Genomic DNA, 19,105 nt, shown 5'->3' on the forward strand with positions numbered 1-19,105 from the left:
TCCAAAACATTTTTAATTTTCTGTGATCAACAAGCAATATAGGAATTTCGAGTAGTTGCATTTGTTTAATTGAATCATGTCCGACGATAAAAAACAACGATTAGATCCTCGGATAGAGTGGATATGTGATAGAGTTACAGAATGTCTGAAGGCTAAGGGTGATAAGCTTGCTCGTATTTATACTGAGGAACAATCTAAGTTTGTTTTTTCAATTTTTTTTGAGAAATAAATTTGAAATACTTGATGATTTGCTTCTAAAAAATTTAAAATATTGATTGATGCTTTGTTAGGCAATCAATTAATGACTTTCTTGAAATGGGAGACACAAAGATACTTGTTGTATACCAAAACATGAAAGATGATCTTGTAGCTTCGACAATGTTCCCAAACGCAATGAAAAAGAAAGCTATATATTTTACAAAAACAAAAAGTTCTCTTGCTGCTGAAGATATGAAAAAAGAAGTTACCGTGAATGATCTAGCTTCACAGCCAATTGAACAATTGAATATGTTGATTGAAGAAATTTTTCTGCCAATGGCTGAAAATCATCCAAAGGTTCAAGCAATACCAGAAGCCATTGCACGAGATGTTTTGACGCAATTTCATAAACTTGCTTCTTCCACAAATGTTATTGTTGGAAAAACAAAGGTTAATTTTAATTATTAAAAGAATCTTTAAAATTGTTTTTTGATATAAATCTTTTATTTTTTGTTATTTTTTTGATGAATGCATCAATATATTCACTTCATAAAACGAACGATTGAATGAATTAGGGTCAAACTCTTCTTTCCCTACCACAAATTCCTCAACAAATCGTCCCTCCAACAGATGGATCAGCTCCTGAGAGATCTTCTTCTCCACTGGAAAGTGAAAAGACTCCCGATGTCAAGACTTTGTCAAAAGATTTTATTCATACATTAGAGTCATCTGTAATTGATTGGTCGTATCAGATCAAATCTGTTATTGACTTGCAAGTTTCTCCTGCATTTTCTTCTGGAAAATTGCCTGGACCAAGTGCAGAAATAGAATTTTGGAAGAAAAAAGAGGAGAATCTGCAAGCGATTATGGAACAGTTGGAGTCTCTTCCATTCAGAAGAGTGGGTATTGTGCTGGAAAGGATGAAGAATAGTTATTTCCCAGCCTATAAAAAGATATATGAAGACACAGCAGATGCTTTGACAGAAGCTGGAGAGGTTGTGAGGCATCTTGAAACATTACAACCTCATTTAGAAAAGTTTAATCTGGACACAACAGAGTACCAAGATATACCAAAACTGTTTGTGCCAATTCTTCACACGTTGCTGTTGATTTGGAGTCGCCTGCCATCGTTGCGAACTCCTTCCTTTCTTTCCACGCTTATTGTGGAAGTTGGCAATGATCTGATTGAAATGACACGGATGCACGCAGATTCATCTTCTCTTTTCAAATCCGAGCCTCCAGAGGCACTTCAGCGCTTAGAGCAGGCAGCAGACACATTGCGTTTGTGGAAGAAGGCTGTCAACACACACGCTGCACTCTCTCAAAAGAAGTTTCAGTCAGCTCCTTGGAGAATCGATCCCGATGTTGTATTCTCGCGAATTGATACCTGCATTGTGCGCGTTCAGCAAGCAAAAGAAATTTTGAACTCCTTCATTTGCTATTTCAGATTGGAAAAGATTGAGATTGGTGGACCAAAAGGAGAAGAATTATCAAACAGGTTGATTGCAATTTATAACGAATTCATGACCCAGTTTGATAAGTTCCAACAATCCAACTACGATTGTCTTGATCCAGAAGACAATGAATTTCACGGAGATGCTCTGATTTACAAGGAGAAATCAAAGGGATGGGAAAGACGCCTCTCAGCAATTGTGGCAGAATCATTAGAAACCGAAACATCTGTTGTCAGCGCCTTTAAAACAATAGATTCATTTGAAGGCTTGCTCGATGGTGAAGAAGCAAAACAGGATTTAATGAAGCGAATTGAGAAATTGTTTGATTCGTTCAGTCGAGAAGTTGCGGATGCTCAGAAGACTTTCGACTCGCTGAAGGATAATCCACCCAACTTTTTGAACTTGCCTCATTTAGCTGGACGTGTGTGGTGGGTGCGTAGTTTATGCAATCGTGTTGAGCCTTCAATGCGTGTGTTCCAGACACATTGCCCACAAATCCTGGAAACAGTGCAAGGACAAGAGACGACATTACAGTTCAAATATTTGATGGACTGCTTCAATGAATATGAAACTGCATCTTATGAGCAATGGGCAAAGGAGATTGATTTGTCATCCGCTGAAAAGCTTGACTTGCCTCTTTTGAGAAAAGAAGAGACATTTGACCACAGTGCTCGATTCCGCATAGCTGTGAACTTTGATCCCGCTCTTGTTGCATTGCTTCGTGAAGTTAGGTATCTGAAGTCTGTGAATGTCGGAGTGCCCCAAACTGCAGAGGAGATTTACGCACAAACTGCAGTGTTCCAGAAATACACAGGCACACTTTCGACAGTTGTTGAACGCTATAATTGGATGGTAGATAACATGTTGCATGAAGAAGAGCCTTTAATCAGAGCACAATTGGATCAAGCGACACAGGAACTTGAGCCAGGATTCCAGGAACTTAACTGGAAGTCTCCAGGAGTTGAGGCATTTTTGTCTCAAGTCAATGAATCTGTAGGTGCAGTGTACGCGAAGTTGAATGCAGCACATGCAAATCTGAAGGAAATTGCAAATAAACTGAAGAGCTGGGCAACGCCAATGATGAAAAGAGATCCCAAAGATAGAAAGATGATTAATCCACAGGATGTTACAGATAAAATTGCAGCAAGAATTGCAGAAATTAAAAGAGGAGGGGAAGCCATTCATGCACTTGTTGAAAAGAACCATCAAACTTTTGGAGAAGACGTGGATAAGACCACAAAAATGTGGAAAGATTACTTGAAGCTTGTTTCTCGAATTATCGTTGAAGGTCTTTCTCGAATTATTCGTGTTTCGTTGGATCATCTCCGCGTGATGATGCAACAAGGCCAGGATGAGCCATTATTCGAAATTAAGCTTCTTTTGCAACAGAATGAATTGGACTTTTCTCCATCAATCACAAAATCATCAATGGACGAAGGTTCATTGCGCTATATGGTTAAATCATGGTGCGACGGGTTTTTCCAAGCAGCAGCTGTTGTGAATCACTTAGATCAGGATGAAGGAGAAAACTACTTCCAAGATGTGTCATCTTCTCTTGCACTTCAAGATTTGAAAGATAAGGTGATGAACAGCGTGGAAGAGTCAATTGCAGTTGTGGATGAACTTCAGTCACAATACACTTCAATCCAATTCCTTTGGAAACAAGATCCAGCTGAGTCACTTAAAGTGTTTTTGCGCCAAGGACCTCAAGTGCAACGACATCTCACAAAGTCCATGCGTCAGCAATCGATGTCCACACTGATGACTCAGGCACAAGCACAATCAATGAAGTCTGGATTTAGCGGGTCACTTGTGGCACCTGGTGGAAGCCAGTCATCTGCAAGCAGCGCTAGCGGAAAGTCACCACAAGAGAGAGCGATGGCAGCACGTGCAGCAATGAGATCATCTCGATCATCATTGACCGATAAATCCAAACCTGGTGCAGCAGGGAACGACGGGCAAAGCGGATCATCCGGCGAAAGCGGAGCAAACAGAGCTGGCTTCGATGATGATAGCGAAGATCATCCTCCAACACTTGCTGACTATGAAATTGAAATCAATTTGCTGAAGAAACTTGAAGAAAGAGTTACTGGAATGACAGATACAGCAAGGCACAAGTGGTTGCGTGCAGATGCAACAAAGGGATCAAAAGATGTGATGAAGCTTATTGCTAAATGGATTTCAACTTATACAAACCATCTTCTTGACTCCACAAAAGCATCACTTGACGAGCTTTCCAGTTTCATCGAAATGGTGAACACAGAGCTTAAAAGAGAATTTACTCAAGATACTCTTTACGAGGCATTGCGAGTTTTGACAGATTTGAGATTGCGTACAGAAAAGACCGATGCTATGTTTGCTCCTTTGACAGACACAGTTTCTCTTCTGAAGAAATATGGAATCAACGTTTCACAAGAGATATATCAGCAGCTTGAAGATCTTCCAATTGCTTGGTCGAAGCTGAAGCGTTCTTCTTACAACGTGAAAGATTCACTGCAACCAATGATTACAGCTGAAAGAGCACGTGTTCAAGGAAGAATGGAAGCATTTCAGGCAAAAGTGGATGCATTCAGGGTTGAATTCAGGAAAGCTGACATGTTTCAGTTCAAGACACCACCCGAAAAGGCATATGAGCAAATGGATGCAACGTATCAAGCTATCCTTCAACTTGAAGCCGATGCAGCACAAATACAATCATGTGAAGAGATGTTGGAAATAACCAAACACGAATACGAATTGGTGCCAGCATGCAAAACAGATCTTTTGATGCTGAAGCAAGTCTGGGATGTGAGCGATATGATTGTTGCTCAGCTGACAGAATGGAAGAAGACTCCTTGGGAACAAGTTGATACCAACATGATTGATGAACAATACAAAGCATTTGGTAAAGAAACACGTTCACTGCCAAAGCCAACTCGTGCTTGGGATGCTTATTTGGGTCTCGATCAGACCATGAAGACATTCGCATCACTGATGCCTTTGGTTACACAGCTGCGTTCGCCTTGCATGCGATCACATCATTGGGATGAGGTGAAGAAGCTGTGCAAGAAGGAGTTTGAGGTTGGACCAAACTTTACACTTCAATCTATGGTTGATCTTGAGCTTCACAAAGTTGCAGAGGATGTGAATGATATCGTGGAGAAAGCAGGAAAGGAACTTATCATTGAGAAATTCTTGAATGATATCGACAAAATCTGGAAGGAGATGGAGATCAGCTTTGCTACACATCAAAGAACCGGACATCCAATTCTGGGAAGCATGGAAGATCTTATTAACCAACTTGATGAAAACCAAGTGCAAGTGGCCAACAACATGGCACAGAAGCACGTTGGTCGTTTCCTCGAATTCTTGCAAGTGTGGCAACAGAAGCTGTCAGTGATGGATCAGGTGATAAACATTTGGATGGAAGTTCAGACAACTTGGGTGAACCTCGAAAACATTTTTATTGGCTCTGCAGATATTCGTTCGCAGCTGCCTGAAGATAGCGAAAGATTTGAAGAGTTGAACAAGGATTGGATTGATCTGATGCAAGAATCAGTTAAGATTCCCAACGCAATTGAGTGCTGCACACGTGAAGGACTTTACAAGAGATTCCAGAATCTTCAGGGAATGCTTTCTTTGTGCGAGAAATCACTTCAAATTTACTTGGAAACAAAGAGAAGAGCCTTCCCTCGTTTCTATTTCCTTTCTGCAGCCGATCTGCTTAACATCCTTTCTGAAGGAACGAATCCTCATGCAGTCCAATGCCACATGCCCAAATTGTTTGATAACATGAAATGTCTGATCTTCCAGAAGAAGAACGAAGAAGAACTTGCAAAGGAAGCAGAAGAAAAAGAAGAAAGAAGAAAGCTTCTTGCTGAAGGAGAAGTTCTTGAAGACAGACCAGGAGAAGGATATACCAATATTGTCATTGGTATGGTTTCTAAGGAAGGAGAACAGGTTGCATGGCCTGAGCCTCTGGAAGTGGGAGGAACAGTCGAAGTGTGGTTGAATAAAGTGGTCGATGGAATGAGATCAACTCTTCGTCATCATCTTGGAGAAGCTGTATCTTCCTATGAAGAACATCCACGTGATCAATTCATCTTTTCTGTGTGTGCTCAGATTGCTTTGGTTACCAATGCAATCTTTTGGAATACCGAAGTCGTTGTCGCTTTCGAATCATTGGAAGAAGGAAATGAAAATGCATTAAAGGATTACAACAAGAAACAACAACAACAATTGAACGTTCTTGTCCAGAGAACACAACAAAAATTGTCAGCACTTGATAGACAAAAGCTTATGACTGTTGTGACAATTGATGTGCATTCCAGAGATGTGGTTGCAAATCTCATTCGCGACAAAGTTGAGAACTCACAACAATTTGCCTGGGTCTCACAGCTGCGCCAAACCTGGGATGAAGACTCCCAGCTGTGTCAATGCCACATTTGCGATGCCAACTTTGAATACTCTTATGAATATCTTGGAAATACAGCTCGTCTTGTGATTACGCCACTGACCGATAGATGCTACATTACTTTGACTCAGGCTCTGCATCTTATTATGGGTGGGTCTCCAGCCGGACCTGCCGGAACAGGAAAGACGGAAACTGTGAAGGATCTTGGAAGAGCACTGGCTGTGATGATGTATGTGTTCAACTGCTCTGAACAGATGGACTATCAATCTTTGGGTAATATTTTCAAGGGTTTGGCCAGTTCTGGTGCTTGGGGATGCTTCGATGAATTTAACCGTATTTCTGTTGAAGTGCTTTCTGTGGTTGCTTCTCAAGTTAAATGCATTTTGGATGCTATTCGTGCAAAGAAGGAAAGATTCGATTTCCTGAATGAAGATATTAAGCTTATTCCATCATGCGGTATTTTCATTACAATGAACCCTGGTTATGCAGGAAGAACAGAGCTTCCCGAAAACTTGAAGGCATTGTTCCGACCTGTCTCTATGGTCGTGCCAGATTTCCTGCTTATTTGCGAAATTATGCTTATGGCTGAAGGTTTCTTGGATGCTAGAGAATTGGCCAAGAAGTTTACCACATTGTATTCATTGAACAAGGAGCTTCTTTCAAAACAGGATCATTACGATTGGGGTCTTCGTGCTATCAAATCTGTGCTTGTTGTCGCCGGGTCACTGAAGAGAGCAGATCCAGACTTGCCTGAAGAGATTATTCTGATGAGAGCTCTGAGAGATTTCAATCTTCCAAAGATTGTTACAGAAGATGTGGAAGTGTTCATGGGTCTTATTGGCGATCTGTTCCCGAAGGCATCTGTTCCAAGAAAGGTCAATCGAACACTGGAATCTGCTATCAAGATTGTGACTGCTCAATCAAAACTTGTTCCAGAAGAAAACTTTGTGCTTAAAGTTGTTCAACTGCAAGAGTTGCTTGATGTGCGTCATTCAGTCTTCATTATCGGTCCTCCTGGATCATCAAAGACACAAGTCTGGAGAATGCTTGCAAAAGCACGTGACAGACAGGGAGCGAAATGCCAAACTCCAGATATTAATCCGAAGGCTGTTTCAAACCACGAATTGTTCGGTTACCAAACACCAGCAACAAGAGAGTGGCATGATGGTCTGCTTTCATCCATCATGAGAACACTTTCTGAAATTCCAAACCAGGAACCTAAGTGGATTATTCTTGATGGAGATATTGATCCTATGTGGATTGAATCAATGAACACAGTGATGGATGATAACAAAATCCTGACATTGGCATCAAATGAACGTATTCCTCTTCATCCATGGATGAGATTGATCTTCGAAATTGGTCACATCAAATATGGTTCTCCTGCCACTGTGTCACGTGCAGGTATCCTGTTTATTAACGAAACTGATGTTGGGTGGAATCCATTTGTACAATGCTGGATTGAAAGAAGAGAACAAACATCATTGAGAAATACTCTTGTTGTTCTGTTTGACAGATATGTTGCAACATCTTTGAATTACATCAAAAAGAACTTTAGACATCTCGTTCCAACATACGATTTCACAATGGTTCAAACGTTGTGCTACATTCTGGAAATTCTTCTTACGCCAAAAGTTTCTGCTCTTGATAAAGAAATCATTGAGATTTACTTTGTGTTTGCCTGCATTTGGGCATTCGGTTCTGCACTTCTTGTTGATCAGATTCGTGATTGCCGTGTTGAGTTCAACAAATGGTGGAGACAGGAATGGAAACACATTAAGTTCCCAGATCAAGGAACTGTATTCGATTACTACATTGAACCAGAAACACACAAATGGGTTCCATGGACACAGCTTGTGCCAGAATATGTTCATGACCCAGATATTCCTCTTCCTTCTGTGCTTGTTCATACTCCAGAAACAACTCGTATCATGTACTGGATGGATCTATTCTTGCAACTTGGGAGACCTGTTTTGCTTGTTGGTGGTGCTGGTTGCGGAAAGACTATGCTCATTAAGGAGAGAATTGCAGCATTACCACAAGAGCAATTTATGAACGTCAATATGAACTTTAACTTCCAAACATCATCAAAGGATCTACAGTTCATATTGGAGCAGCCATTGATCAAGATTGGTAAGAAATATGGACCGCCAAACAATAAGAAACTTATCTTCTTTATTGATGATTTGAATATGCCTGAAGTTGATTTATACGGAACACAAGCTCCACACACTCTCATGAGAATGCACATTGATTACAACCATTGGTACGACAGGCAGAAAATGTTCCTTCGTGAAGTTGGCAATTGCCAGTACATCTGCGCAATGAACCCAACTACTGGTTCGTTCACAATTGATCCACGTTTGCAGCGTCACTTCGTAACAATGGCTGTGAACTTCCCTGATGCAGAATCCATCAAACATATTGCTACATCACTTCTTGAAGGACATTTCTCCAACGGATTTTCTGGCAACGTACTGAAGACCGTTCCAAAGGTTGTTTCTGCAATGATGGATATCCACAAGAGAGTATCTGCAACCTTCTTGCCAACTGCCATCAAATTCCACTATCAGTTTAACTTGAGAGATCTTGCAAACGTAATGGGAGGTCTTCAACAAGCCACTCCTGAAGTTGTACGTAATCCACTTATTCTTGCAAGAATGTTCAAGCATGAAGCAACAAGAGTATATGCAGATCGTCTGACTTCACTTGCAGAGTGGAAGCAATTTGATACACACATGGATCAAGTGATGGACGCTTCTTTCAGCGATTGCGGTGACAAAGAAAGCAGAAATGCCATGCCATTAACATGGGCTCCATTTGCTGGAGGTACGGGACAGCGACAGTATGGTGAAGTTGCTGGCGGACTTGACGGATTGAAGAAGATATTGGAAGAATCACTTGATTTGTACAATGAAGCAAACGCTGCAATGGACTTGGTACTGTTTGAAGATGCCATGTATCATGTTGCACGTATTGCTCGTATCATTGACAGACCAAACGGAAATGCTCTTCTTGTTGGTGTTGGTGGCTCAGGAAAACAGTCTCTTGCTCGTTTGGCTGCGTTCTCAGCACAATTTGATGTATTCCAGATTACAATTTCATCCACTTATGGTGTAAATGAACTGAAAGATGATTTGAAACAGCTGTTCTTCAAAGCAGGTCTGAAGGATCAACAAATGTGCTTCCTATTTACTGATACACAGATTGTTGATGAAAGATTTTTGATTTACATCAACGATGTGCTATCATCCGGATGGATTGCTGATCTGTTTGCAACTGAAGATAAGGATAACATTGTGAATGGTGTGACAACTGATTGCAAAGCTTCAGGAATTCCTCCAACTCGTGATAATTGCTTGAACTTCTTCACACAGCGTGTGAGAGCCAATCTTCATCTCATCTTGTGCTTCTCTCCTGTGGGTGATGCATTCAGACAGCGTGCTCGTAAATTCCCTGCTATTGTCTCTTGCACATCAATTGATTGGTTCCATCCATGGCCTCAAGAAGCTCTTCTTTCTGTCGGAAAGAGATTCTTGGCAGATGTCGAACTTGGAACTGACGAAGAAGCAGATGCTATCTGTCACTTCATGGCATACACAAATACAACTGTAAATGAAGTCAGCGAACAGTTCTTGGCATCAGAAAGAAGGTACAACTACACAACACCAAAATCCTTCCTTGAACTGATTAACCTTTACAAATCAATGCTGGAGCAAAAACGTGCTGACATTGAAAAGAAGATCGAAAGATTCGAAAACGGTCTGATTAAATTGGAAGACACATCCAAGCAAGTGGCCGAACTTCAGAACCGTCTTGTCAACGAACAGAAAGTTGTGGAACAGAAACAAAAAGATGCAGATGAACTTCTGGAAAAAGTTGGACAAGAAACCAACATTGTTGAAGAGGAACAGAAGATTGCTCGTGTTGAAGAAGAAAAGGCCAATGTTATTGCAAGAGATGTCGAACAACAGGAAGCTGAATGCAAACGAGATCTTGCAAGAGCCGAGCCAGCCATTCTCGAAGCAGAGGCTGCTTTGAACACTTTGAACAAGCCAAATCTTACAGAGTTGAAGTCTTTGGCATCTCCTCCAAGTGATGTGGTGGACGTTGGTGCAGCTGTGCTGATTCTGATGTCACCACCATCTGGTGTTGCAAGAGACTTGTCATGGAACTCTGTGAAGAAGATGATGGGACAAGTGGATAGATTCCTTGAACAACTTCAAACGTTCGATAAAGATCACATTCCTCCAGCAAACTTGAAAGCAGTGCAACCATATTTGGATCGTGAATCATTTAATGGAGACAGCATCATGAAGAAATCCGTTGCTGCTGCCGGTCTTTGCAAATGGGTTATTAACATTGTCAAGTATTACTACATCTATTGCGATGTGCAGCCAAAGAGAGAGAAATTGGCAGCAGCTCAAGAGACGCTTGCTGAAGCACGTGCTAAATTGGAAGCCGTCCAAGCGAAAGTTGATAAATTGAACAAGAAACTGAAAGCTCTAACTGATCAGTTCGAAGCTGCAACAGAAGAGAAGAACGAAGTGATTCGTCAAGCGAAAGAAACACAGAACAAACTGAATCTTGCCCATCGTCTTGTCAATGGTTTGGCTTCAGAAGCTGTACGTTGGAGAGAAAACGTGGATGCATACAAGAAGCAGGCTACAACTCTTGTTGGTGATGTGCTGTTGGCATCTGCCTTTATTTCTTATGTTGGTCCATTCACAAAGAAATACAGAACCGAACTGATGGAAAATAAATGGATGCCATTCATGAAAGAGAACAAGATTCCATGCTCTGAAGATCTTGATGTCATGTCTCTACTAACTGATGATGCACAAATTGCACAGTGGAACAATGAAGGTCTGCCAACAGATCGTCTTTCCGTTGAGAATGCCGTTATCAGCACAACATGCGAACGTTGGCCTCTGTTCATCGATCCACAATTGCAGGGTATTGCATGGATTCGTAACAGATATGGAGACGAACTCCAGGTTGCACGTATGGGTGCACCTCGCTATTTGGATAGACTCGAAAATGCTATTCAAAACGGAGAGCCTTACTTATTTGAGAATCTTGGTGAGACTCTGGAAGCTGTGATTGATCCAGTTATTGGAAGAAATCTTATCAGAAAAGGAAAACAAATCAGAATTAAGATTGGAGACAAAACAATCGACTACGATAAGAAGTTCAAACTCTTCTTACAAACAAAATTGTCAAATCCTCATTACCGTCCAGAAATTCAAGCTCAAACAACAATTATCAACTTCACTGTGACAGAAGAAGGGTTGGAAGACCAGCTTCTTGCACTTGTGGTGAAGCGAGAGAAGCCAGAATTAGAACAACAGAAAGCTGAATTGATGCAGCAACAGAACGAATTCAAGATTAGATTGAAGGAATTGGAAGATTCTTTGTTGGCAAACTTGACAAACGCACAGGGAGATATTCTATCAAATGTCGAACTTATTGAAGGACTTGAAGTGACAAAAGCTACTGCAACAGAAATTAAGGAGAAAGTGGCACTTGCAAAAGAGACTGAAGCAAACATCAACTCAATTCGTGAAGCTTATCGTCCTGTGGCCAATAGAGCTGCACTTATCTACTTCTTGATCAACGATCTGTGGAAGATTGATCATATGTACCAATTCTCACTGAAAGCATTCATTGTTGTGTTCTACAAGGCTATGGATGCTGCAGCTGAATCAGAAGAAATCAGTGAAAGAGTAGCAAGTTTGGTCGAATCAGTTACATTTACCACTTTCTGCTATGTTAACAGAGCACTGTTTGTGAAGCACAAGCTCATCTTTATCACACAACTGTGCATCAAAATTGCACGTAGACAGAATCTTATTGATCCAGAACAATTGGATTATTTGCTTCGTGGTAGAAAGTTGTATGGCCAAACCAGTCCTGTTGAATGGCTGACAGAATCGAACTGGGCAGCTGTCTGGGCTTTGAAAGAAGTTGAAGGATTCAAAGGACTTCCATCAGATATTGAAGGATCACAGAAGAGATGGAAAGAATGGTGCGACCACGAATCTCCAGAAACAGAGAAACTTCCACAAGAATGGAAGAACAAATCAACATTTGAAAAACTTTGTGTTATTCGTGCATTGAGGTCTGACAGAATGACATATGCGATTCAAATGTGGATTGAGGAGACAATGGGAAAACGATATGTTGATGCAGTTCCATTCAAAATGGAAGCTACGTTCGCTGAAACGTCTCCATCTTCTCCTATGTTCTTTATCCTTTCACCTGGTATCGATCCAGTGAAAGATGTTGAAGCTCTTGGAAGGAAGCTTAATTATACCACAGCCAACGGGAAATTCAAGCTTGTTTCCATGGGGCAAGGACAGGAGCCAGTTGCTGAAGAGTACATTGATAGAGCTGCCGCAGAGGGCTCATGGGTTATGCTTGAAAACTTGCATCTGATGTCAAAATGGCTTATTACCGTTGAAAAGAAGCTTGAATGGTTTGCTGAAGCAGCAAAGCCTGAGTCACGTGTGTTCCTTTCAGCAGAACCTTCAAATGATCCATTAAGAAAGATTCCACAAGGTATCCTGCAAAATGCAATTAAAGTTACAAACGAACCACCATTGGGAATGAAAGCAAACATGAGAAGAGCATTTGCATGCTTTGATCAAGAGAATCTCGAATCTTGCACAAAAGTTAATGAATACAAATCAATCTTGTTTGCACTTTGCTTCTTCCACGCTGCAATTTTGGAAAGAAAGAAATTCGGGCCTCAAGGATGGAACATCTCGTATCCATTCAATTTGGGAGATTTGACTATTTCTTCATCTGTATTGTACAATTATCTTGAAAACAATCAAAAGATTCCATGGGTTGATTTGAGATACATGTTCGGAGAAATTATGTATGGAGGACACATTTCTGATGATTGGGATAGACGTCTGTGCAGAACATATCTTGAGGTGTTGATGAGAGAGGATCTGTTTAACGGAATGGAGTTGGGTCCAGGTTTCCCTGAACCTCCTCCAGGGACATACGATGAATATTCTCAGTATATCGAAGAGGCACTTCCTCCAGAGTCTCCTTATCTGTTTGGCTTGCATCCAAATGCTGAAATTGGATTCTTAACTGAACAAGCAGATTCACTGTTCCAGACTATACTGTCACTTCAGCCACGTGATGCAAACACAGGAGAAGGAGAAACAGCCGAAGAAAAAGTGTCGAAGTTTATTGAGGAATTATTGCAAAACTTACCCGAAGGATTTGATATGCCAGAACTTTATGCCAGAGTACAAGAACGAACTCCATATGTTTCTGTATGTCTTCAGGAATGCGATCGAATGAACATCCTTTTGAATATCATGAAGACAACATTGAAAGAGCTTGCACTTGGTCTCAAAGGAGATCTTTCCATGTCTGATTCCATGTCAACATTAATGAATTCAATCTTTATGGATCAGGTTCCTGATTCATGGGCAGCAAAAGCATATCCGTCACTGAAATCTCTTCCTGCTTGGATTCAGAACTTGACAGAGAGAATTAGACAATTGCAAGAGTGGTCTCTTGATCTCAACCTTCCGAAGTCTGTATGGCTGTCTGGTTTGTTTAACCCACAATCATTCTTGACAGCAGTTATGCAGACGACATCAAGGAAAAATCAATGGCCTTTGGATAAAATGGTACTTCAGACTGATATTACAAGAAAGTCGATGGATGACCTTGCATCTGCACCTCGTGAAGGAGCATACATTCACGGCTTGTTCTTGGAAGGAGCTAGATTAGATCCCAAGTCAGGGTATCTTGCTGAATCACATCTCATGGAGCTTCGTCCCTCTGTTCCAATTATCTTTGTGCGTGCTATTCTGATTGAGAAGAGAGAAGTGAAAGATGTCTATCATTGCCCAGTGTACCGTACAAGAAGGAGAGGACCTACTTACGTTTGGGAGTTTACATTAAAAACAAAACTTCCAGAGAGCAAATGGGTTCTGGCTGGTGTTGCTATGCTGTTGGATGCTGATTAAGACATGAGAGGAATTGAAGGGCATCCTTACCAAATCTTTCTCTTTGATTATCCCATGAAAGTCGCTGAAAATACCACCGCTTTCATTTGCATGGCTGAGTTTTTTCACTTCTTTCGATTAATACACTTTGTACTATTAAATTTCTTTTCACCTCTCCCCAACTATCTCAGCTCATTGATTTTGCTCTTTACATCTCTCTCTTAACTCATCATCAAATCGCACAACACCCAAACCCTTACACAGTATCCACTTCTCCTCACAAACTTTTTTTCATTTCAGCTTCCAATCTTATGTATTTTTTATTGAGTTTGACTTTATCATTTATTCTTTTGTCTAAGATTCAATTTTGTCAAATCAAAACATTATGCTCAAATAAACTATTAAAAATAATTTTTCCTAAATTTTTGATTAAAGTAGTCTGACAACTGGAAAATTTAAGGCTAAAACTCATTTCCCACTGGAACATAAAGGGCATTTCTCCAATATTGAAGTTCAAAGTGATGCAACTACGAGTCGTTGAGTCAATTGTAATATTTTCTTCAATAATATTTTTTTCTTGAAGCTATCATTTATCATCTTGAAGAAGCTTTATTCAACATTTGATCTGTATTTCGAAAAATGAAAAAAAAAAAAAAGCATGATTGTTTTTGATTTGGACATTTACAGCACCACTCGAAAACACTAATAAAAAAGCAAAAAACAAAAATTGAAATGTAAAAATTATGAACAAGACAACAAGTGTGAATGATAAAAAATCTCTAGAAACAGTGAATTTAAAAAAAGAAAGAAAGAAGAAGAAGAAAAATAGATGGCAAAAGACGAAATTGTAAAGATTTATGAAAGACCTTGTTTGACTGACCGGTCATTGTTGAAACAAAAATTTGTAAAAAATATAATATCGATTTAAATAAAAACATACCACAAATAATAAATTCTTAAAAAGATTTAAAAATATGAAAAAATTTTTTTAAATGTTGTTTTTTAGAAACTATTGAAAGAGTTACGAGTTTCAGGGCAATCCTAAGGATCAGAGTTTTCTTGGCTTGTGACCTTTCAAATCATCATCACTCGCTTTTTCTTTTCGTCTCTGGCCAACCAAACTATCATTCAAGTCATTGTTTTCAGTGTCGAAATCATTGTCTTCTTCATTTCCCAAAATTGGATCTGTTGCAGATGGAAAATACATACTGCCTGCGAGGTCAATCGATTTAACCTTTTCATTGTAGTAATAACTCGATTGCAAACCTATTGAAGAACTGTTAGAATGAGAAGCCAAAGAAGATGAAGTGTTATAACTGCTATCTGATGTAAGGTCCAACGGCTCCATCGGAGAAAGATCAAAAGTGGAGATGGTGCCAATTTCAGACGTCATAACCAAACTGGAATTTGGCATATTCTTTCCTTTAATTTCTTCTGTAACGTCTGAAATGTCAGTCGATCCGATCGTATGCTGCATTCTTGTTTTGTCTATTTCCGGGCTGCGAGAAAGCCTCTGCGACGAAATGTTCCTTCTTTCATCAGCTTCTTCGTCTGAATCATCTTTAACTCCCTTCAAAAGCTGCTCTCTTCTTTGCCTTCTTCGTTCTCTCATCACTTTTCTTCGTGTCGCTGCATCCAAATGTTGCAGCTCTGCTTCATCCTCCTCTTCTCTTCTGTCATTCCTTTTCCTCATTCCAGATGACAATTCACCGTCTTTTGTCAATCTTTTCCAATCATTGTTCGCATTATATTCGAAACCGCCTGCATTTTCTTCAGCAGCATCAGAATTATCATCGCTATATGCAGACAAGTCATATGAATAAGCAGACATTTCTCCCAATTTCTTGGCTTTCCTCGGTCTGAGTTCAACTTCTCCCTCTATCTGCTTTTCTCCTCCACTTTCTCCAATTCCAAGGCTTCCTTCTTTCTGAACCTCATCTATCTCATCCATCAGGCCATACTTCCTCTTCTTCGCCTCTAGCCTTCTCTTTGCTTTTTCCATTTTTCTCGCTTTTTTCAGTTCCTTCTTTTTCCTCGTTGCTTCCGGAACGAAAGAATCAAGTTTATTATGATTTCTTATTCTTTCATTGAGCTCAACAAAGATCATGATTACAAGTGCAAAAAATGTCGAGCCTAAAAAGAAGATCATTGTTGTTTTGTAGCCGAATTCGCGGGTTATCACCCCAACGACTAAGTTTGCAATGCCCACAAACAGCATCTGCACATTCAAAAATTAAAATACGAAGATAACAATGATATATATAAGGAAAAAAAAAAGAATTTGACTCAATGAAAAATTTTAAACTCCATTATCCTTAATGACATAAAAATTTTTATATACATAAGTTTCATTCTTTCAACAGTTCTATTTTTTCTTACATATCAAACCTGAACGCAAGTCATAATGGAATTGCCTGTTCCAACAAGTGTTGGATCAATAAGAACTGCAATTGATGTCCAAATAACATTAGCCACAATCGAATAAGAGATTCCTACAAACACTAGTGGGCCAATTGGATTCTTAAAAAGAATTTAAAAAAATTGAACAGATAAACATATAATTTGTCAATCAAAAAAATGGTTTTATATTCAAGAAAAAAGATATTGCAAATGACATTTCTGCAAAAAAAAAATTGACGCAAAGCATCAGAATAGTTTCGTAGCATTCGAACAATCTCTTCTTCATACCCAGTCTGTGAATGCAACCCAAGAGTCAAATAAAAGATTAATTACGCATGCAATTATCAATAAAATAGCTCGTATTCCGAAGTGATCAACAAACACCCCAACAATCAATGACCCAGGAATGGATGTCATGTAAATGATGGATGCAAGCACTCCTGAAACAAAAGGCGTGTAGTTGAATACTATCATTCAGAAAAATGAACAAAAACAGCGGGAAAATATGTCACATAAAATGCATTAAAATAAAAACAATTCAGAAAACAGAAATTACAAATGGTGACAAACATTTCTTGAGAAGATCTACAATCACAGCGTACATCCTGTTAAAGTAAGGTGATATGATATGAAATTCATTTGAAATGATAGAATTCATTGCAAACATTGAGAAAAAAGAAGTTAAAATGAATAAATTCGTGGAAAAAATGGCAATTGCATACGCAAAGATATTAATGTGATAAAAGCCGCAAACAAAGCAGAGAAGCCAGAACGACACCTTAATTTCGAATATAAATAGCATTGATATTTATATAATTTTATTTAAAACAAATTTATCAATGGATTCTATTAATTCAACAGAACACACAGAAAATCCCTTAAAAAAGCCCAATTTTGCACATCTAGATTTGCGCTGAGTGCTGGACAGACCATCAGCAGTCTGCGGGTGATGCATTTGAAGTGTGGGTGTAGTGTCACTTGGAGGAATTTCTGTCGATTCCTGTTGAAGTGGCTGAGTCATCGCGATGTCCGACGAAGGCACCAATGAGGCACCAACAGAAGCAGTTGAAGTGGCTTGAGATGAAGAGGGAGAAGTTACAGGAGGTGGAATAGTCTCTAAACAAGAACAGAAAACAATCAGTGAAATCCAAATGGACAGAAAAATGTGTGTATTGTAATTTCCAAAATATCAAAAAGAAGAGAAGAAAAAAAAAATCAGCCAAAACATTTGAAAAACGATAAATGTTTTATCCAATAATGCTTTCGTAGCAAAGCTTAAAATAACAATATTTATACATACCAACAACAGCGTTTTTCATTGCTCTTAGACGCTTCCTATCCTTTTGTGAGTGAATCATTCCTTTCTTCTCTGCATTTAACTCCAAAAACCCAAACACAAGCGCTGATACCCAGCTAACACCACAAACAACAGCACCTGAAAGTAGATAAGATGCGTTGAAATAAATTTAATATATTATGAAATATATAATTGTTATTCAAAGCGAAAATAAAATAAAATAAAATAAAATAAAATAAAAATTCTATAATTTTAAAGCAATGATCTTTCAAAATTGATTTGCTACATTTCTCAAGAAACCTATCCAAAGAACAGCAACATATCCAATTTTTTCGACAAGGGTTGGTGAAACGAAGAAGTTGATAACACTTCCAATTCTGGCAACTGTCATTGTAATACCAAATGAGAAAGTTACTTCCTTTCCATCAAAAAATACTAAATTTTCAAAATATTTGAAGCTGGTTCTCTTCAAAGATATTATTGCTGAAAATACCATTTATTAAATTGTTTTTGACAATTGTGACGTTTCCTAGACCCATTCCTATTAAGCAACGAGCCTTTTGTCAAAAAAACAAATTGAAGAAATAATCTATTCCCAACAAAAACATACAAGGATCATTAACCAATATGCGTGAACGCTTGCACCAATGGCAAGGAGGCATTGGCCCACTAAAACAAGTGTTATGAATATCATGGCTCCAAGACGATTTGTTGTCAAATCAACAATTGGTCCTCCAAGCAGGCACTGAAAATGATGATGTGTTATGAAATATACGAGAATCAAAAAGAAAAACAATTTAGCAAACGAAAATGCAATTTGTCCAACTATACACAGTGTAAAACACTCCATATTGAACATCTATAAAAAATGAAAATTTTCATCAGTTGAGAGCCAATGCAAAATTAAGTTATTAAAAGATAATAAAACCATCAATGTGAAGATCTTTTGACAGCTCCGTTTGCATTGTAGGTAAAACATCATAAATATAATATCTTTAAGAGAAATATGTCTATTGTTTGCAATAATGCTCAAAAATCATACGGGCCAAATATCATAATACTTGTAAAAAGTAGCACAAGCCATCTATAATAAGGAGGCTGTGGTTTTAGTTGCGTCTGAGGAAGGAGAGTTTGTTTCTCTCCCATATATTTCCACACCATAAAAAGAAAGGGACATAAATTTTTTGACAAATCACGATTTAATAACAACAATACTGCTTATATTGTTATTTATTCCTTTTAAAAATCATAATTACGATTTCAAATTGATGTTTAAAATGTTTTTTTTCAAATTAGAAAAAAAAATACTGAACTTTCTCTGTATTCTCATCAATATTATAAAATAAATATTATTCAAGTTGAAAATAAATCCAGTTTAACGCTT

At 38.8% G+C, this 19,105-nt stretch overlaps 2 protein-coding genes across 2 annotated transcripts; one reads left to right on the forward strand and one right to left on the reverse strand.

Annotated features, from left to right (window-relative positions):
• Positions 1-76: 76 nt before the first annotated feature.
• On the forward strand, positions 77-14,435 carry MONOS_1998 (dynein haevy chain 4, outer dynein arm beta; the record flags this gene model as incomplete). Its single annotated transcript, XM_067871886.1, has 3 exons — positions 77-198; positions 291-648; positions 774-14,435. The coding sequence occupies 3 exons, from the start codon at positions 77-79 to the stop codon at positions 14,043-14,045; spliced, it is 13,752 nt and encodes a 4,583-aa protein (XP_067729048.1). The 3' UTR covers positions 14,046-14,435.
• A 251-nt stretch (positions 14,436-14,686) lies between these two features.
• On the reverse strand, positions 14,687-18,888 carry MONOS_1997 (putative Major Facilitator Superfamily). Its single transcript, XM_067871885.1, has 13 exons — positions 18,764-18,888; positions 18,650-18,714; positions 18,528-18,580; positions 18,332-18,466; positions 18,215-18,278; positions 18,022-18,156; positions 17,725-17,859; positions 17,293-17,540; positions 17,147-17,202; positions 16,995-17,029; positions 16,713-16,891; positions 16,413-16,544; positions 14,687-16,242 (listed from the first exon to the last, which is right to left on the reverse strand). The coding sequence occupies exons 1-13, from the start codon at positions 18,880-18,882 to the stop codon at positions 15,073-15,075; spliced, it is 2,526 nt and encodes an 841-aa protein (XP_067729049.1). The 5' UTR covers positions 18,883-18,888; the 3' UTR covers positions 14,687-15,072.
• Between the last annotated feature and the right edge of the window lie 217 nt (positions 18,889-19,105).

Source organism: Monocercomonoides exilis (genome assembly GCF_001643675.1).
Source record: "Monocercomonoides exilis strain PA203 chromosome Unknown scaffold17-1647472, whole genome shotgun sequence".
Lineage (NCBI taxonomy): Eukaryota > Preaxostyla > Oxymonadida > Polymastigidae > Monocercomonoides > Monocercomonoides exilis.